At 37.6% G+C, this 18056-nt stretch overlaps 1 protein-coding gene across 1 annotated transcript in view; it reads left to right on the plus strand.

Annotated features, from left to right (window-relative positions):
- Nucleotides 1–18056, plus strand: part of LOC118808498 (cadherin-22-like) — a 116675-nt gene that overhangs the window by 63980 nt on the left and 34639 nt on the right. Inside the window, exons 7-8 of the mRNA XM_036571222.1 lie at nt 1307–1443; nt 14109–14230. Coding sequence (XP_036427115.1) covers nt 1307–1443; nt 14109–14230 — 259 coding nt within the window. The remainder of the gene's footprint in view (nt 1–1306; nt 1444–14108; nt 14231–18056) is intronic.

Below are 18056 nucleotides of genomic sequence, written 5' to 3' on the forward strand. Positions count from 1 at the left end.
TAAAGCCTTTTCTTTAACTCAAACACTGTGAGTAAGATCATTTTTTAAAACAATAGACATCACACTGAATATCTGCCAGAGGTTACTGATAATCTAAGTACTGTGTGTCTGAGGGTCAAAAAATGCATTTACATATGCAAATGAGGTGTTATTTAATTAAATATGTAGACATCATACATTTTTAAAACCCAACCTTTAGCCTTTGGATGTTAGAATTAAGACAGACTGTTAGACACTCATTGTTTTAATATAGTACACAATCTAGTACTAAAAAACTGAGATATTGAGCCTTTTTGGCTTTGAATATAGAAAAAAGCTGATTTTGAGAAAAATGGTTTTAAAAATGGGCCTCAGAATGCATTGGCCAGTGAGCTGTCAGAAAGGATTCACCATTTATGTGAATGTTATCATAACTACAGAGGAAAAAATGTGATATAAAGCACATATTTGGATAGTCTAGTTAGATTATACAGGGAACAAGTTTTTCAGGGACATATGACATGGTTGTGCTCTGTGTGGGCGGAGCTAAGCCTTTATTAAAGTTTCTTTTGGAAAATACAGGCAGACACAAGTGAGCACAACTTAACAAGACACACATAAACATACTTCATTTGAGACACTTTTAGGATTATAATTTAAGACAAGACTGTTAAAGATGCAATTTATCCAAAAATCTGAAAATATTATCTTTTACAGTTCCGTTCTGTTAATTAATGTGTTTGGTACAAACTAGGTAATTATTTTGGCTATGATAGTAAGTAACCACGGAAATTCTAGCTTTAGCTAATAAAGGACGTAGAGAATTTTCTAATTTACTTTCCTGCTGAAATATGTGACATTACATTGAAATTTAGTGTGAGTTTGTTTGCACCTCATCTCTCCAAATAATAGTTATGAGACGTATTACTACTCCCTTTTGTTAATTAATAGCTGGAGCTTGTCAGGCATTTCAGAGTAATTTGGCAAGACTGCCTGGATACTTACTATCATGTTACCCAAAAATAATAATAATTTAAGTCCATTTTTTTTCGGGTTTTTTTTGGACTTTTTTTTTTATATCCTATTTGTACATGTGACATCTATTCACTGAAATGCTCAGATGGAATTAATGTTAATGATTAAAGCCACTCCTTTATGATTTATAACTGGACTAAGTACAGCTCTAATGCAGCTTTGATAGTATTAGATTTCTGTCATTATTTTCATTGTTGTTTTATTCTTTTTTGGATTTTTTTTTTCTGTCTAAACATATCTTTTGACATCTGCTCCTGTCCTCCTCTCTCTCTCTCTCTCTCTCTATGTCCAGATACTCGATAGACCGGAGCACAGACCAGGAACAGATTTTCAACATTGATGCTGTGACTGGTGCCATCACCCTGGGGAAGATATTGGACAGGGAAACGGCGGGTTGGCACAACATCACAGTGACAGCCGTAGAAGCAGGTACGTCCTCCGCTCCTTCAAAGGCCGACAGACGTGTTTTGGCCTAAAGCCTGTCACATCACTTTGAATAAATGGGAAGCAAAGCATATGCCCTTTCACGGCAAGATTTTCCGCCTGGTTCCTCTCCTGTTTTGTGATTCTGAGCTACAATTTAAAATGGGTTGTTCCCTTCTGAATGCATAATTCTTGAAAAGCAAGCCCCTGTCTTTAGTAAAATTACTCTCAGCAGATATTAATCAAAGGCTGTGAAATCACAGCCAGAATCTAGAGCTTAATTCTTGCCAGCAAAAACATAATATAGCATATATATATATATATATATATATATATATATATATATATATATGAAACAAACACAGTAAATATTATATATATATATATATATATATATATATATATATATATATATATATATATATATATATTTTAGACGTTATTAATATGTTGCTTAGAAGAGCACAGTTAAAACAACATAGGTTTGGTTCCTGACGTCTCGCTGCACTACAGCCATCGTCTGGATTTGTTCAATATCATCAGCAGCTCCTGACTTTATCTGAAGAAGGACTGGTTAGATAAATTAGGTATTGGATGGTAACTGTAAATATTGGACTTTCTCGAGGAGAACTTTGGGAATGGTTAAACTAATGTGCTCACGCATGTCACATTACAATGTAGTGTTTACTTGTTTATTTGTATTTATTTATTTCTTTAAGAAGAAAAAATGGTATGTTATCATTGGAAAGACAAGAGGTTTCGTTCTAAAGGCAACTATAAATATACCCACAATATGTGTATTTCAAATATATTCCATATATATATATATATATATATATATATATATATATATATATATATATATATTTAAGAAATAAGATATACAGTGTATATATATATATATATATATATATATATATTTACTGTATATCTTATTATTTATTCTTATTTCTTATTTCTTATTATTTCATATAAATAGATTTCATATATTACCTTAGCCCTTTATCTCACACATGGCACTGCCAGTTATATAAATGCTTGTTTCAATCTGTTTTACTGAGCAGTAGTTTAGATCTTCTCCACCACAATATTTATTTAATAATGAAAGATTATTACCAGCCATTTGTGCAGCGATAGGACCAACAATTTCTATTCCAAAACACCTTGTCAGAATGATGGTCATTTGGGAGAACAGAAGCTGCAAGACAAATATTGTATGTCTTTCCTTTGTAGGATGCTCTGTGTTGTGTTTTTACTGGCACATTTTAATGTTAATTGGCTATTTTAAGGGTGAGAATGGAGAGACAGTGATTCTTTCACTCTCAGTCAAAGACACAGGGCTGTCTCTGAGAGATAAAGCCCTTTTTCATCTGCCGCTTCACACACAAAAAATACCAACTAACGAAGTCAGTGGTGGACTTCATAAGAATTCTTTCCAAATATCTCTGGCCATCATTCTCAGCTTGCATCAAAATACACTGGGCTCGGTGGGCAAAGAGGCAGTGATGCCACCATGCAGAAACACTCTCTCTTAGCCATTTAATGGAACTTGGCACTTCGCTCATGGACATAATTAGCACTCCTCAAAGAGTCACACTTGCAGATCAATGTAGGGACAAAGGGTGGTAAACTATTGCTCTCGAGAACAGAATATTCTAATGCCTAGACCTACTCTCTGATATCTCACGTATTTTTAGACTAGATTAAGTTTATTGTCCAGCAAAATGGAAATTTTGTTTTATTATATACAGAAAATCCCACACAAAACATGGAAAACACATACATGTACATCTAAAGCATACAAAACTATCAGTAGTGTAGTTTAGGAATCAGACAGCAACATAAAGAATCATCCGAGTCTAAAACCTTCCTTACTAAACTATTTAATGCTTGAAGAGCTTATGAGGCAAAATGCCTGCATTAAGGCCCAACCAATATATAATGTGGCCAGTATAAAGGGTCAGTATGTTTATGAGCTCTGCTCATGTCTGGAAATGAAAATATTCTGCAATAACACCCAAAAACTTTAAGACAAGTAGAGCAGACCATGTACTTAATGCTGCACTATTTTTGTTAAAATTGAAAGAGGGCAAGTCAGAAGAAAAAACATTTTAAAATATGATCTGTGTGCTGTTGCGACTCTGTAAAGCCTGAACTAATAGTTAAAAATCAGAGGTGTCGGGTCAGATTTCACCACAATTTGACTGAGTTCACTTTAAATGCTCTTTCAGTGTGCTTTGCAATCACCAGATTCAGCTCAAGGTAGAAGACTAAAGCACAACCGACATTACAAAATGCTCTTTCGCACATTATATGCAATTACACATTTCCACCAGAGAGGTCTCCAAATCCTCAAAACTTACATAGTATAGCTTTAAAAATGCTCTCGTTTTAGGCTTTAAAATTGTGAGTAGAGCTGAGGACCAAAATTTAGTACTTTAAAAAAATGTCAATTGTAGAATTTCAGTGATTCTTGACTAATCTGCAGTCTGTTGTAGTCAGTAAATAAACTCCCTTCCAGCATCTTAAATAAATTTTGTATTTAAGCCACACTTACTTCTTGTTTGCAATTTAAAAGAAGGTGTCAATAAAAATGTGGTTCAAGGATTAGTACTAAAGTCAAAGTATCAGTATCAGAGTATTACCCAGCCCTAATGATGATGTTTACCTGATATAGACTTTTATAAGTTATATTCTTCTGTTTATTTGACAGAAATATCACATTTGAGACATGCATATGTGACATCTGACAAATAACAAATGACAATCAGATTAGCCAGTAAATCACTGTTTCACAAACTATTTGAGGTTAATTTTTGACTATCAAATGATATCAGCTGATTGTATCACAAGTTTCAGAGGTATCAGAGATAAAATTTACTTTTGTCAAAACTTATTTTTCTTTTTTACATTCCATAAGGTTTAGTTTTCTTCTGTTGTATCAAAATTAATGCTGGTTGTAACAGCTGAAGGTCAGTTTCTGTTGTTCAGACTGCATATTAAAAGCCAGAGGTGATGTACTGCAAAAACACCCTGTCCACTTGGCCCTGTGCTGAATTTTAGCATTAGAAAACTGCACCAAATGGTCTGCCTAAAGAGGTGGAACTCTGTTTTACTGTTGGAAGAAGTTCTCTCCCACCCCCCACCTCCCTCCCCCAAGCTGCTCCCAGACTGCAGACTAGCGTGGGTTAGAGCGTCAGAAAAGCAGAGCTTTTGGCAGTAGCACTAAAAAAGTGTTCAGTGGCTGCCGAATCCTATCTATCAGCAAGAGAGTGACATATAATTTCTGGGGGCTCTGATAGTGTGTTTGATATCAAATTGCAGGCAGTTATTTTTTTTAAAGACAGGTAAATGGAGGGGAAAAGTAACATGTCCCACCCTTAGGGGAAGAAGATACCACGCTAGGCTGTTACGTCTTTATCTAGGTGGAAAGGACGTTTGATGTAGAAAAAAAGAGAAAGAAAAAAAATTACCAAATGACACTTTTCAAACAGATTCAAACAGCGTACTCCCTTTCTCAGCTTTGCTCTGTCATCGTCCAGGAAGAACGCAAAGAAAACACAGTAAAAATAAAGAAATAAGCCACGAGAGGCTGTGCTTTTTGGCAGTTTTACCATGGGTAAGGGTGCTTCGCATTGAGCCGAAAACACCTTTGACTGTGGTAAAATGATTATAACACATGGCCTCGGGTGGCTTATTGCTTAATAAGAAATTACAACTTGATAAAATACACAAATATATTATTTCTACAACCTTCAATTGCAAAAAAGTCAGGATTAGTATGCATTAGTATAAGCAGTGAATAGTAAATTCTAAACTAAAAACAGTACAAAGACACAGTACTTGTTGTTTCACCTAATGAACATTTTTCCCCAAATATATGCTCATTCCAAATTTGATACACGTAAGACGTTACAACCACGTTGGGACGGGAGGGTGTTTACAACTGTGTTACATCAGCTTTCCTTTTAACAGCACTTAATCATTTGGGGACGGAAGACATCGACTGATTCTGTTTTGAAAGAGGATTTTTTTTGCCATTCTTAAGCTGTTCAACGGTATGGGGCTTACATTGTTGTATTTTGTGCTTCATAATGCGTCATGCGTTTTCATTGGGGAACAGTTCTGGATTGCAAGCAGGCCAGTCTAGCACCAACATTCTCTATGCAGCGATACTGTTGTAACACATGCAGAATGTGGCTTGACGTCACGTTAGGACAAGCATGGACGTCCCAGAAAAAGACGTCATCCATAAGGCAGCATTTGTTGCTCCAAAATGTGCAAATATATTTCAGTGTTAATGGTGTCTTAACAGATTTGCAAGTTACAAATCCATGGACACTAATATACCCACATATCAGGACAGACCCTGGCTTTATGCTGGTAACAGTTTGGATGGTTCTTTTCTTCTGTCATGGACGTCCATCATTTCCATAAACAATCTGAAATAAGAGCTTGTCAGAACACAGTATACATTTCCACTGCGCATCCAGTCCAGAGAAGTCGGCGGCATTTCTGGACATTGTTGACATACGGCTTCCAATGTCACAGTACAGTTTTAACTTGTATTAATGGATGCTGTAACAAACAGTGTTTATTCCCAAGCCCATGTTGCCATGTCCATCACAGTTTTTAATGCAGTGCTATCTGAATGATTGAAGGTCATGGGGTCAAGTTTTTTGACCTTGCCCTTCATATACAGAGATTCTCTGGATTCCCTAAATCATTTGATGCTATTATGCACTTAGGAGGACAGAATAGCTAAAAACTTTTGCTCAATGAGAAATGTTGTTCTGAAACTGTTCTAGGCCTTTCCTGAATCCTCCTTTTATACCCAAGCACTACACCATCTGTTTAAGATGTTTTTTGAACACTTCACAATGTTTTTAGTCTTAAATTATCCCTGTCCCAGCATTTTTTTTTTAAATATGTTGCAGGCATCAATTTCAGAATGAGCATATATTTACATAAAACAGTGAAGTTGATAAGGAAAAAAATATCTTGTCTTTGTATTGTTTTTGATTTAGTCAGTGGATTTACAAATCACTGCTTTCGGTATTTTACCCCTTCATTTCATATACATAAAATTTTGGAACTGAGATTTGTAATAAATAAGAATCTCAGTAAACAATTCTTCTGCCAAGAACTGTGTCTTACAATAGGCTATGGTTTCTTAGCAACATAATAATCGATTATTTAAAAAGGTAATAAGACAATGGTTTTTAATATCTCAGTTGTTGTGTGTGGTGCTTGTATATGGAATTTTTTACAGCTCAAAACATGCCTCAGCCAATCAGATTTTAGAACCTCAACTATCTGTTTTATAATGAGGGTTTGCTTATTGCAACACATCCCTTCAGTCTTTTGTATTTTAATGAGAATCCAGCAAATAGAGTCAGCAGCTCCAGCGAACAATATTTAAGAAGCCATCCCAGTAAAGGTTTTAAGAGAGTAATCAAATTATGCAGAGGAGGCAATGAGTTTGTTTCCCGGCATGAGGCCAAGGCTGAGTGTGCGTTAGGAGGCGGCGGGTTTAATTAAGCAGGACTGTGTCTTCTAGAGGAAAAACCCTGAAGTTCAGACACAGGATGATTCACACGTTAGATCTGCAGCTGTGGTATTAGTACACAGAGCATCAACATCCGACAAAATGAGATCTGACACCCAAGGTTCAACAAAACAGCATCATGCTTTTGAAGCACTGACTATAATGAAATCTGCTATTCATCCCTGAGAACATTTACCCAGGTGTTTACAATGTTAAAGCGATCTGACGTGTCGAGTACACCAAATCTTGTCCTTCGAAATACCAAATTATGGCAATAATAATTTGCGCTGGTCTTTGTGACATTTGTGTGACATTTGAAAGTGTCGGTGGCTCTGGCAAGCCACGGAAGAGGATGTTAGGAAGCTGCTTCATCTAATGTTCATGACAGAGATCCGCACTCAAAGTCAGATAACCTTATTCAGTGCCAACTAGGACACAAGAGGGGCCATGTCTGTCCATAGACTGACCTTACTGGATGCTAGTGCATATGATTCAGTGAATGAAATCATAGCTAGTGTTTTATTTTCTTTAATGAAATAAGAAGATGGAGGGAGAATCACTTTTAAAAAATACTGTCAGTGCTCTAGGAACACAGGCTTTTGTTTAATTGCTTAGTGTTACTGTCTTATGGGATGCCAGTTGGCAAACTGCTGTTAGCTAAGTAGGCTTTGCAGAGCAATAAATGAACCTACACAGTACTTAGAGCAGGGGTCAGCAGGGCTGGTGTCCAGTGCAGTTTGGTGATTTCTCTGCTCAAACTCACCTGAATTAACTCATATGCTAACTGCCAGGTTTAGTGGTTTATATTTAATTGTCTGAGTAGGGGACTCAGCAAACGGGTCACGCTTTCAGTACCAGCTGGTCCACCACTTCTGGCCAAGTCAGGCAGCTGTGCTCTGGTGTCCATGTTAGGCTAAGGCTAACCCCAAAAGACCAGCCAGCCATTTCTTAATGTCCACAGCCTCGAAAAAAGAGTGGACTACTTATATATGCAATGGACTAGACAGTGTGAGGTGATTAAGAGTTTGCTTGTTTTCATTCTTATTTCAAATGTGACAAACATCTCTGGCTCAGCCATTCGGCCAGATGGGCTAACGTAAACATGATTTGCACTGACAATGAAAAGCTACAGAGCTGCTTTGAAACCAAAAACTGGAGGCGACAGACGGACTACACAGACACTGTGATGTCATACATCAGTTTCCACGAGGACAGCTGTATTTCAACCAGAGCACAGGTACAACACGACAATGATAAACCATGGTTTTCAGCTAAACTCAGATAGCTTTGGACAGAAAAGGAGGCAGCATTTAGGAGTGGGGCTAGAATTCTCTATAAATCCAGATACAGGCTGGAGAAAGAGATTAAAGCAGCAAAGAAAAAAATACTCAGAAAAGTAGACAAAAGGTATGAAAAGCTCTGTGTCTCCCCATCCACCCTAAAGCACTGCTCTGATCAACTAGCACCAATTTTCAGAAACATCCTCAACAAATCACTGGAACTTTGCTCTGTTCCCACATGCTTCAAAACCTCAACCATCATTCCTGTTCACAAGAAATAAACATTACTAGACTTAATGAATACAGGCCAGTAGCCCTGACCTCTGTAGTCGTGAATGTCTTTGAACACCTGGTTCTAGTCCACCTGAAGCCCATTACAAACCCTCTACTGGATCCCCTGCAGTTCTCATACAGAGATGACAGATCTGTTGATGTGGTCAACATGGCCCTGCTCTTCGTGCATCTCAACAGTCCTGGAGTCTACGCTAGAATTCTGTTTGTGTACTTCACCTCTGCTTTCAACGCCATAGTGCCAGATCTGCTGCTGGTCAAACTGTCCCAGCTGTCTGTGCCAGATCCCATCTCTAAGTGGATCATGATTTTTTTTTGAAAAACAGCAGACAGTAGGTGTGGCTTAGAAACAGACAGACCCTCAGACATTTAGTACTGGAGTTTCACAAGGTTGTGTGCTCTCACCCCTTCTGTTCGGTCTGTACAGCAACGACCGTAGGAACCAGCTATGAAGATCCTAAAGACAACACCCAACAAGGATGAGTGCCTACAAAAAGGAAGTCTAGGTTTAGTGTCCTGGTACTGCACCCTCCACCTGCTGCTGAACATGCAGAAGACTGTAGAGATGGTGGTGGACTTCAGGCGCAACCCTCCATTACCACCCCCCCAACCCCACCCCCCCCATCTGTGGTTTCAGTGGCTCTGTGGTTTCCAGTGTGGAGTCACTCAGGCTCCTAGGCACCACCATATTCAGGGACCCAAAGTGGAACACGTCACCAACAGAGCACAGCAGAAAACGTTCTTCCTGACACAGCTGAAGAAATTAAACCTGCCCCAGTCTGACGGTCCAGTTCTACACAGCGATCACTGAGTTCATCCTCACATCATCCATAAACATGTAGTTTGCCTTATCCATCTCTCACGAACATCGGATGTAGTCCGCCAACGCTTCAGGACATCTACAACAGCAGGGTGATAAAGGACGCTGGCGAAATTACAGATGACCCGTCTCATCCTGGCCATCACCTCTTCCAACCACTCCCCTCTGGTAGAAGATTCAGTGCCATCAAAACCAGCATAACCAGACATGCTAACAGCTTTTTCCTCAGATCTATAGTGCTCACCACAGTGAACATTTAAACTGAAACTAATAAACCTCTCGTTCTGTATTAGTTACTCCTCTGTAACAATGCTTGTTTGCACATCTGTACAGATGTTTTTTTTTTAAACAAATGTTCATTTCATTCAGTAATATTCTGTATATAATAGTTATTATATGTTTACTCAGACCTGCATATGTAAATATATTTATATCAGCATATATACAGATATTCATACATCTCTAGCTCATTTCAAATTGGCTCTTTGTTCTTTCTTATTCTTTATATTGTATTTTTAGTTTATTTGTCCCTTAGTTAAATATGTATTAACAGTCTGATTGCAGCCTGGCATGTTTAGTATGTTACATGTCATACATGTGTGCACCACCAAGACAAACAAGTGATGATTCTGATTTTGGTTTGAACATTGTTATCTGTGCTTTTTTGTAGCATACCATATTACAGTTATGACAAAATCCATGACCCACAGGAAGAATTGCTCTGTATATTTTTTCCCCAGTATTCCTGATATGATTCAGTATATCACCCACTACTAGCCTCAGTGACCTGAGTGGACTGTAGATATAGCTGTTTAAAAAAAAATAAATAAATAAAATCTTCCTATTTATTTATTTTTTTATTTGTTAAGTACCTTTAGCAATAACATAAGGACAGATTTACTAACGTTCTGTGCCATCACCAACCCTATCTAGGCATAAAAAGTGTCTGCTGTGATTGGTTAAATATGCACAATGGCCTGTTAGTGCCTATAAAAATATCAAAGGGGAGGACACTACTCTTTTGTGCTTTTGCCTCAGTGAAGTTTCCCACTCAAAAGTGCAAAAACTGGTAGATCATAATGAAGCAGCCACTCTGATTTATCAGTAGTAAATCAGATGCTGTTTGTGTCAAAAGATAGTCAGAGAAAAGAGAGAATTTCTCAAATATATGTATTCTCTGTCACATTTTTTTATTTAATGATTTTTTTTTTTTTTTATTTTAAACTGATCTCCTAATACTTTGGGAGTATTTTACACTCATAAAAGTGCATATTTTGCCTAAAGTTTTCTTTTCTCTAGCTTCTGTTGCAGAAATGTCAGTCTTTGATACAGTGCATGTAGCTAAGAGGTTATGCTCACCACAAGTCCAAAATCATACAGATCCCTAACCATCAGGACATGCTAACTGAAAGTAAACAGGGATTTTACAATATTGCATGCTTTCCACATGCACTCAGGAGAGAACTCATGTTCATCTCACCCCTCCACCTGAACATTAAGATGTGTTTCGAAACGGAGTCAAAATAAATACTTACATTCTCAAATTTCTGATGTATTATGTTGAAAGAGTGTCTTACTTTCTCAAAATCAGTTACTTATGTTGAAATAATCATGTACTTTCTTCATGAAAAATACTTGTAAAGCAATCATTGGAACATTTAAAGTACACCAGTTTCTCCTCTTATACTGGCTAACTGTTTTATCTTTTTGGCCCCTTATCCTACAACAAACATCACACTTTGGTCCCCCAGGACAAAATCTATTTTTACACACTGGGGACTTTTTCAACTTCAGAAACAGGTTCTTCACACTTTGACAAAAAAGTTTTTTAAAGAACAATCCACTGAAAGGTTCTTAGGGGAAATAAAGTGGCATCGTGACAAAGAACCATGTGAGTTCATGGGAGGAGATGCTTTCTTGTTTTTTAAGCCATATCATATCTTAATGAACATTTACTGTGGTGTTTTCATTCAGCATTTATTACTCTGTCCGTCTTCCAGATGTTTCTTCCTGTGATAAAATCCTTCAAGCATTGAATCAAGTCATTTTAGTGGCATTTTCTGGGGGCCCACATGACCTTTGTGATGGAAACACATTATTACCCTGCCATCCTTGAAGCTCTCCTGCACTTCCAGCATGCGAGGCCGTTCCTCATACAGCAGCGTATTGTGAGCTCAGTAGAGTTCAGGGAAATCTAAAGAAGAATTTTTTTTCAGTATATTTTCTATCTGGTAAGATATGTGGACTTCCAACATCTGGTGAGCCTGCAGCGAATGCACGCCATCTCTCTAAGCTGCTGAAATCCTTTTCCTTAATATCCCAGCCGCACATGAGTAGTTAAATTTAGCCCAGGGGTTGTACGTATCAAATAAATGGAAGTAGGCTTACTGATTTTGGATAAGTTTTTATGACTCTGACATGTGAATGGGATTGTTTTAACATAGTAGTTCAAGCAAATCTCATTCACAGAGCAGAGCACCTAATCCTAGATCAGTACGTCTGAGACTCGACATATTGTTCCAGGAGTACTGCGCCTCTAATGGATCATCTATCAACGTTTCAATATATTTCCCTCTGTTAATGAATGTATATCACTGCGTGTAGCAGATTAAGCTGTTAAGAGGCATAGAATGGATTGACGTAGACATGCTAATTAAAGATAAGCGTTGAAAAATCTTTAATTATATTTGCATACGGTTCACCGTTACTTATTACCACATGCTTATGTTCTCAAAATTAAATATATCCATCAACTGCATTAAGTTAGACTAATGATGAAGATTATGATAGCTAATCACAAATACCAATGGCCTGTCGTGACATTGGGGTTTTAAACGTATCTGATTTAATGGAATGATGTGGTAGATGAATTTAATTGAGGATCAGTCAGTTTCCATTTCAGAGAAGATGCAGTTTCTAGTTGATTTTGCTAATTTAAAGTCATAATGAACAAATTCCGCCTCCTACAGCTCACAGGCCTTAACAGAATCTCACAATGAAAATAGGCTAGTCCGCCCATGTTTTAATATCTTAACAAGAACATGATGAGAATCATTTTGCAGCCCACTATTAAGCCCGTTCATGTATATTTATATCATTAAGGAAACCCCAACAGTGCACTCTAATCATTAAAGTTGCATGCCGTGTACTGTAGCCAAGCTTGATCTGAAAATAGGCTTGTTAATTCCTGATTTCCTCTCAAACATTGAGAAAAATTAGCTCTCTAATGAGAACAATGTTCTACACTGTGGATGTGGGGATGATGTTCTAGAATCAGAAAGGGCAAGCGCTGCTACCCTACTGATATGCTCTACATCTAGGGGAACAGCTTGTTTTTAAGCCCTAAGTGGTGTATTGTATTTTATTGATGGAACAATCTTCATGAGAAGGTTGATCCTATGTGCATCATGAATATGATGCAAAATGGTTTTATATTATAAAAGAATGAAGGCCAAAAAATTAAGTTCATGTGCTATGAACTGTGCACTCTAAAGTGATCAGTTATTGGTCTGTAAGGTAAAATGAAGACCACCATTCATTTATTTAATTTTCAGACAAAATGGCAGTTAGGTACCGTTATATTCCCTACACACTTCAGCACAGGGTGTTGGTTAAGGTAACTGCAGTTGATACATACCTTTATTTAAAATGTCCTGCACTCTCATAATCAAACGTGTCTTCAAGAGACCTGCAATGACTGATGGGTAAACTTTCCTCTAGCATCCTATGAAGTGATAAACTTGTTCACTACTCCCTGTACAGTTTGAGGTTCCCATTCAACTAAATCTTTTACTCCCTATGGTTTGGAATCACCCTTAAATGTCTGAATACCCTGTGCAGTACACTTTGCAGGGAACTACAAGGGTGACTGAAGTACAACTAAACTTGCAGTTTCTGCAGGGATATTTTTCCACACCTCCAAGGTTCGGTCTTAGAAGTCAGTGGCTTTTTATGCTTCTCAAGATCCAAGTAATCCAAAACACATTCGGTGATGTTGAGGTGTGGACTTCCTCTTTTTGGTCTGTTTTCTTTTCTCATTACAGTTGTATGCAAATGTTTAGGCATCCCTGGTCAAATTACATTTGTTGATTTTCTAGGTGAAAGTAAGTTAAAACATCCTCTACAGAGAACACTTCACATTTTAATACACACTTACTGTTAAAAAAAAATGAAACACAGAATGTTGCCTGTGCAAAAGGTGTGGTACTTTTATATATATATATATATATATATATATATATATATATATATAATATTTCTATTTTGTGTTTTATTTTTTTCTCCAAATATATTAAAATCACCAACTATCAGCACTAACATTTGCAAAAAAAGAAATGCCATATTAAAGTGTGTAATGGCTTATTGATATCTGAGGGGGACAGTTTTGGTGGTCTACCAGGTCTTGCACAGTTGTCAGGAGTTCCATTTTTCGCTGTATCTTTTAATCATTTTTGAACTCCTGTTTGGGAAACTCAGTTTTTCCACTTATTTTCACCTGCCTTCCCTCTTCCCTGTGCAAGTGGATTATCTTCTATCTAATCTCCTCAGAAATGAAGAACTTGTACTTCTTGACTGGATATTAATTAAATGAGGGGTGTTTTTTTCACAGTACTGTATATATACACAGCATTTTATATTAAGCTCTACATTGTACATAAATAAGAAAAAAAAAATCCAGCTGCATTCATTGTGAATGTTAATGCTCTCTCTCTCATTCTGCCTTTTCCTCCAGATAACCAGTCCATGGCTTCCCAGACTGCAGTCAGCATCCGTATTCTGGATGTGAATGACAACCCGCCTGAGCTGGCCACCCCTTATGAAACTAAAATCTGTGAGGATGCAAAACCTGGCCAGGTGAGATAAAGCCTCCGGGTTTATTTATTTATATTTTACCTTTTCATTTTTTGAAAGCCACTGATGATCATGAATATTGCTGGACGGCAGAGGCAGATACTGTCACGTCTGTATTTCAAAGCAGAAACTAAGATGTCATTTCCTACAGAAATAGTAAATCGTCTGTGTTGCGCCCATCGCTGTCAATTTCACACCATTCCACGGATAATATCTCGGCATGACTGATTGGACGTCATTGACATACTTGTTACTATTGGCTTCCTACATTGATAAAGCTGTCAGCTTTGAAAGGAGAAATGCCTGTCTGTGGAAATCGCAGGCAATTTGATGAAGAAAGACGGAACACATCATGCAACGACACTCAGGCAGCTGGGACCACGGTTGATGTTTATCAGTTGGCGAGTCTTAGAAGAATATCAGGTGTTTTGGAGCGTCGACTCCGATGATAAAGTGGTCAGATGTTAATTGCATTGTGAAATCACCCCAAGTATCGCACACATGATGCACAACCAAATTTCTTTCCCCAAAAGCTCAACGTGAGCCGTCTGATGTGATCTAGCTGGTCTAATGTGGTTTGATCTGACTTCCACATCCATCCTCCCATGGTTTGGGGTAGGTCCGAGATCTAAACGTTTTAAGGTGGGATTCAGTGGTCTGTGCTTTTGACCCTTTGGGCGTTCTGTAGTAAAACAGAAGCAAACCTCGGCAATCGGTTTGTGTCAGTTTTAGTACAAACCCAATCCTTTTTCCTTTTTTGTCAGAATTGTTTCATTATTGCTTTGCTCCTACTTTGGACCTTTTTCAATTGGAAAGAATGATCTGTCTGACACTTTGTTCCAAAGGCAATTTATAAACCCTTTTTTCAGAACTCTGAAAGGGGTACATGTGCTGAAAGCTCCTCTTAGATATTTCTCAAAAAGATATATTTTGGGGCGGTGCCAGAATTTTTAGTTTTTACAGGAGTGCTACAGGGGTGCTGAAACATATGAAGGGGGGCCTATACCTCTTGCTGTTGTGGAGGCAATATGTGAAAATAGGGGGTAACAGTCACTGGCCCATAGTCTGTATGCTGAAATCAGATATTAAGTTTCAGTATTGGAGTACACAAAAGGCTTGCTGTCACTGGCAGTCGAAACTCTACACCTACTTTGTTTTGTGCAGACCAATCTAACTTTTTTAGTTTGACAGGTGTTGGTATTCAGTTCCCAAGTGAGGGAATTCAGCTTCAGGACATGCTTTCCTCAGTGCACATCTGCATATGTCTATGTAATTTTCCTGGACAACGTTTGATTTTTTACAGCTGGTATCATTCTTGCAATAACAATACACTTTGTTTTGTCACATAGATCTTATTTTTCATAGGTTAGGCCTGGCTGAATTCAAACTCCCGTGTAATTAAAGCAATCAGTCATAAAGAAAAGGAGATGGAGTGATATCAATTTTATTACTGTGATAGTACATAAGTCATTAAGCATCTTTATTTTAAGACAACGCAATGAGCGTGATCATGAATTTTATCAAGATATAAGTGAGCGATAGATCTGGGTTTTATTGTATGATGGGCTTGTGAAAGCTAAAAACAAACATAGGTTGTTTCATGGAGGCAAATGGAACATTTTTCAGGAGGTGCTAACAGGAGTACTGAATGATTTCTCAGGGCCACCCCAGAATGCCATCTCCTTTTAGTCAGACAAAATATGCGTCTCCTTGTGGCACAACAACATCTCAATAAAGCACATTACCGTCATTACTGCTTCATTTTAGACATTATGTGTTATAGACATTGGTATTATGCATAAAATAATATACATAATATCATTTAGAACTATATATTAAAACCAAATAAAATAAACCAGACTCAAGTTTAATAATAGCTGCATGGGAAAAAAAAAAAGCTGAAATGTGTCCTCAGTCGCTCTACAAACTTTTAAATGAGGCCAATGAAATCGAATCTCTTAAAAGTACACCTAAAGTGATTATCTTCGCAGAGCTAATTTAAAAGTTTTAGATGTGATAAATCAGAGATTTTTTTTTAAGTTGATTCATCTTTTCTTTGGCAAGCCTGCACATTCTCAAGGTTACTGTGGGGTGATCTGTAACTGATCACCATGACTGTTTCAGCATCAGCAATCTGCCGCATTTTTCATTACGGGAGGTCAAAGCTCTTATGTGGTACGTACAATAACCTCCTTTTTCAAACGCGCCCTATCATTAAGGTGTGATATCTCTCATTCTCTGTCAACAGCTTCAGGCACAGTGGGATCCAATTACCATCTGTAGAGCAGGGGCATGATTAAGAAAATAAAAGGATTACTTTAAAACAAGGCCTCCACGCTGGAAGCTACATTTATATGTGTAATGAGGCCTAGGCCTCCCTCTCCATCCAGAGACAATTAGCTAAGCGCTAAGTGCTAACTACCTCTTGCTACTTTTGAGCTAGCTCATCTTGCAAGAATATTACTCCTCCCTGCCCAGTATCAGCGCATTAACCTTCAGCTGATTATCACAGAGAGTAGAGTTATAAAGCTGAAATATTCATTGGCTTTATATTCCAGGTGGGACATGCTGTTCTTCTGAGCTCGCAAGCTATAGAAGCAGAGAGTTCATGCAGTACACTCTTAAAGAAAAAGCTCAAAATGCAAGCAGTTTGAGATTCTTCAGTATGTCTGTAACCTTCTTGCTGCCAGAAACCGTAGGTTCAATGGAAAATTGTAAAGAAATGGCTCTATTGGAGGCTATAAAGTCTTCTCCGGTTATTAGAAGTGGCATTTTTGTATTATCTTTTAGTAATAGGGGGGCACAATGATATCGGAATCATAACGGAAGCAGCAGATATTTGCTTAAAAACAATTATCAGCATCGGACAGATATTAAAATTTAACCAGTTTTTCAAACCAATATCTGAGGACATATTTACTGTTGGAGTAAAAAGTTTAGGTGATGCAAGGCTACTGTGCTAAAATCCCTTTTACTGCATTTGTAGCCCTATATTTCCATGCAGTGCTAATCTAGATGGATCAGTTCACAGTTTCTACATTTTATAAATGTCAGCATTAGCAAATATGTTAATGAAAAATATCGAATATCTGCGTACAATTCCGGTATCGGAGCATCTCTATGTGATACAGTAGAAGAGCAAGGATAACTAGTTGTTATATTACTGGTGGTCACATTATTTTTGTGTATTTTCAAGAGGATCGAGGCTTACAGCACAGCAATTACAGAAGGAAACTGGCCAGCACTGCGGGTTTCCAATTTCTTTAAATAGCATAGTTAGCATTGCAGTGTTAACATGGTTCTCCAGACTGCAAGATTTAAATGCTTGCTTTTAAAACCTTATAAGACTATCAGGAGCCCTTTATAGATGAGTGTCTAAATGGAGTTGTAGAAGTGATCAGGTTTTCTGTTTGGTAGGTTGGAAACAACAGGGTTTTTTTTTTTTCTGTGAAAGACTCAAAAACCTATTTGTCCTTTCAGCACTGCTATTTGCTGAACAGCAGTAGTTGTGTTAAATATATTTTTTTCATGGGAGCACAGAACATAGAAGACAACAAAAACATCATTTTCCTGGATGAGTTTTTGAGGCACGAGGAAAAAAAAATACAGCCTATGCTCCATTGTTAGATACTCTTTTATTTATTTATTTTTCCTCCCCAGGGTGTCCCTTGACAATAGAAGGGCTAAATGAGGAGTGCTGTTGTGGGGTCAAGCGTGTTAACACAGACAGTGCAGGACTGGCTGTTATGCTCTTACTGTGTTTTTCCACTTGTGTTCGAAGTTGTTTATTGGCGTAGCTTTGCTAGAAGTACAGACTGACTTTCTAGAT

This window comes from Colossoma macropomum, unplaced genomic scaffold (genome assembly GCF_904425465.1).
Source record: "Colossoma macropomum unplaced genomic scaffold, Colossoma_macropomum, whole genome shotgun sequence".
In the NCBI taxonomy this organism is placed as follows: Eukaryota; Metazoa; Chordata; class Actinopteri; order Characiformes; family Serrasalmidae; genus Colossoma; species Colossoma macropomum.